Genomic DNA, 2,497 nt, shown 5'->3' with positions numbered 1-2,497 from the left:
AGAGAGAGAATGAATGAGAAAGCATAAATGAGGAGCTTGAACTTTGGGTATTACCCTAAGGTAAAAAGTGTCTATCCTTGGTCACAGCCGAGCATGGTAGAGGATGGTGGAGGCTGAGTAGAAAGCCTGGGCTTTTGCCATTACCTGTAATAATGAGATGTTCATCTCCAAATCCTCAGCAGTATTTTATAAGCCACACAAGAAGCCTGGATTCTACATTCTCCTGGCAGTCTGAGGACACCCCTTCCCTCCAGGGGCATCACCAAGGCTGAATGGGATGCCTACGTTTCATTTGCTATTTGGTGACAGAGTGAGAATGTCTCCCATCCCTGCTGGGGAAGCCCACTGGAGCAGAAGCTGTGAACAAGATTAATCCTTATAATAAAGGATACTCACATCACAAGTTGGTTGAACAAAGGAAACTAACAGATTATAACAAGAAAGTGGTACAGATGTTAGAATTATACCACAAGGACTTTATAAGCAGCCATCCCAGAAATGCTTCAATAAGCAATTACTAACACCTTAGCAAAGAAACAGAAGATATAAAGAACCTCCTTGAAATTTTAGAGCTAAAAATAGGATATGCAATTCAAGCAGCTCAACTGCAGAATGGAGGTGATAGAAGAAAGAAGCTGAAAATGCAACCATAGAAAATACTGCATCTAAACAGTAAAACAAAAATTCATAACTTACATTTCACCAAAATTACAAAGACCTTGTTGAAGAGGATAAAAAGATAAGCTGCAAAAAAAAATAAGCTGCTAACCAGGAGAAAAATACTTGCAAACCATGTATCACACAAAGAACACATATCGGCAACACATGAAGAACTTTCAAAATGCAAAAATAAAAACTGACAACCTACTAGAAAATGGACAAAACACAGGAGCAGATGCTTCACAAAGATGTCAAATAAGCACAGAGAAAGATGCTCAAATGATTAGCTATTATACAAACTAAAGCTACAGTGCAGTATTATTATACTGAAAACAACTAAAACAAAAAGGGACAATACCAAATGTTGGTAAGGATGTGTGGATCAATTACAGTGCTGATGAAACTACCAATGACACAGCCTTTATGTAAGAGTTTTGTTGTTTTTCAAAAAATGAAAGCCACATTTATCACACAGCCTAGCATTTGCATTTCTCAGCAATTATCCCAGAGAAAGAAAGACTTTTGTTTACATAAACTTCGATATATAGATGTTCACAGCATATTTATTAAATAAGTAAAAATAAGAAAGAGCACGCATATCTTTCAATGAGTAAATAAAACATTTAATAATAAAAAGAATATTGATACACATAATACATGGCTCTCAAGGTCATTACAAGAAAAAAGCCAATTTCAAAAAAACCAATAGACTACACGATCTCAATTATAAAACATTCTCAAAATGACAAAATTATAGGGATGCAGGACAAATTAGTGGGAATCAGGCTAGAGCACAGGAAAGGCAAAGAGGGAAGAGAGGAATGTGATCTATCCATTATAGATATATTTGTCATGATGCATCAGTTCTAATGTCTTGGTTGTAGTACTGATATCAATCTATAAATGTACAGAACTACGTATGTACACAAGCTCATAAAAGTAAAACTGGTGAAATTCGAAAAAGATCTATAAATTGCAGCAATGTCAATTTTTTGTCCTTAATATTACAATTATGTAAGATGTTACCACTGAAACCAATGAGATGAAGGTACACAGGAACAACCTCTACTCTTTGCAAGTCCTACAAATTTATACTTATTTCAAAATAAAAAATGAAAAGAAAATAAAAAGGGTAAAAGTGTAAAGATAATCATACCTGAGCTGATGCAGCTCATGTTGCCAGGACAGGTTTTCTTGCCTGAGTTCTTCTTGCATAATCTGAAATGTTTTTGTCTTATCTTGATACTCCTGAAGTTCAGTCTTCAGTGGACGTAACTCTGTGACCTCTTGATTAATCTGTAAATATTGTTGCTGCAGATTCTTCAGCTCCTTCAGCTTTAACCAAAGGGACAGTAAAAGGATGATTTATTACATCTTATTCACCTGGATGTAAGTCATCACTAGCTTCCCCTACTAGGGATGTCAGACATCACAGCAGATCATCAGCATCTAACCATCCACTGACATCTCACTGTAGCACGAACCTCTAAAATAGTGAAACACACGAAGCCAGGCTGGTGGATATCAAAACTCGGAATTGCTCTTAAAGCTGTGGAGGCCTGATGATTTCCATAAATTCTACACCATATTCTTGTCCCTAAGGTCCTAAATTGACTCTAGACCTACAAATGTGGTATTGGATAGACTAACAGACCTACAGTGTCAGTATGAATGAAAAGTGTAAAAACAGATTACCTTTTTGCATTTAGTCATGTGCCCTAGTTATGCTTATAAATCTCCTTACGTGGACATCAATTTTAATTCATACTTAGCTGATAGTAAATATAAAGGAGGCAATGTATCCTACTAGTTAACAGAAGTTAGGCTCTGAAGTTAG

General features: G+C 36.0%; 1 protein-coding gene across 6 annotated transcripts in view; it reads right to left on the bottom strand.

Moving 5' to 3' along the window:
* The window catches only part of Golgb1 (golgin B1), an 86,938-nt gene that overhangs the window by 9,294 nt on the left and 75,147 nt on the right, over positions 1 to 2,497 (bottom strand). For all 6 annotated transcript variants that reach the window (XM_023702233.1, XM_023702232.1, XM_023702237.1 and 3 more), the window contains one exon: positions 1,817 to 1,995. In XM_023702233.1, the coding sequence (XP_023558001.1) occupies positions 1,817 to 1,995 (179 nt within the window). The remainder of the gene's footprint in view (positions 1 to 1,816; positions 1,996 to 2,497) is intronic.

This window comes from Octodon degus, unplaced genomic scaffold (genome assembly GCF_000260255.1).
Source record: "Octodon degus isolate 3935 unplaced genomic scaffold, OctDeg1.0 scaffold00147, whole genome shotgun sequence".
NCBI classification, from domain to species: Eukaryota; Metazoa; Chordata; class Mammalia; order Rodentia; family Octodontidae; genus Octodon; species Octodon degus.
This window is presented reverse-complemented; position numbering and strand designations above follow the sequence as displayed.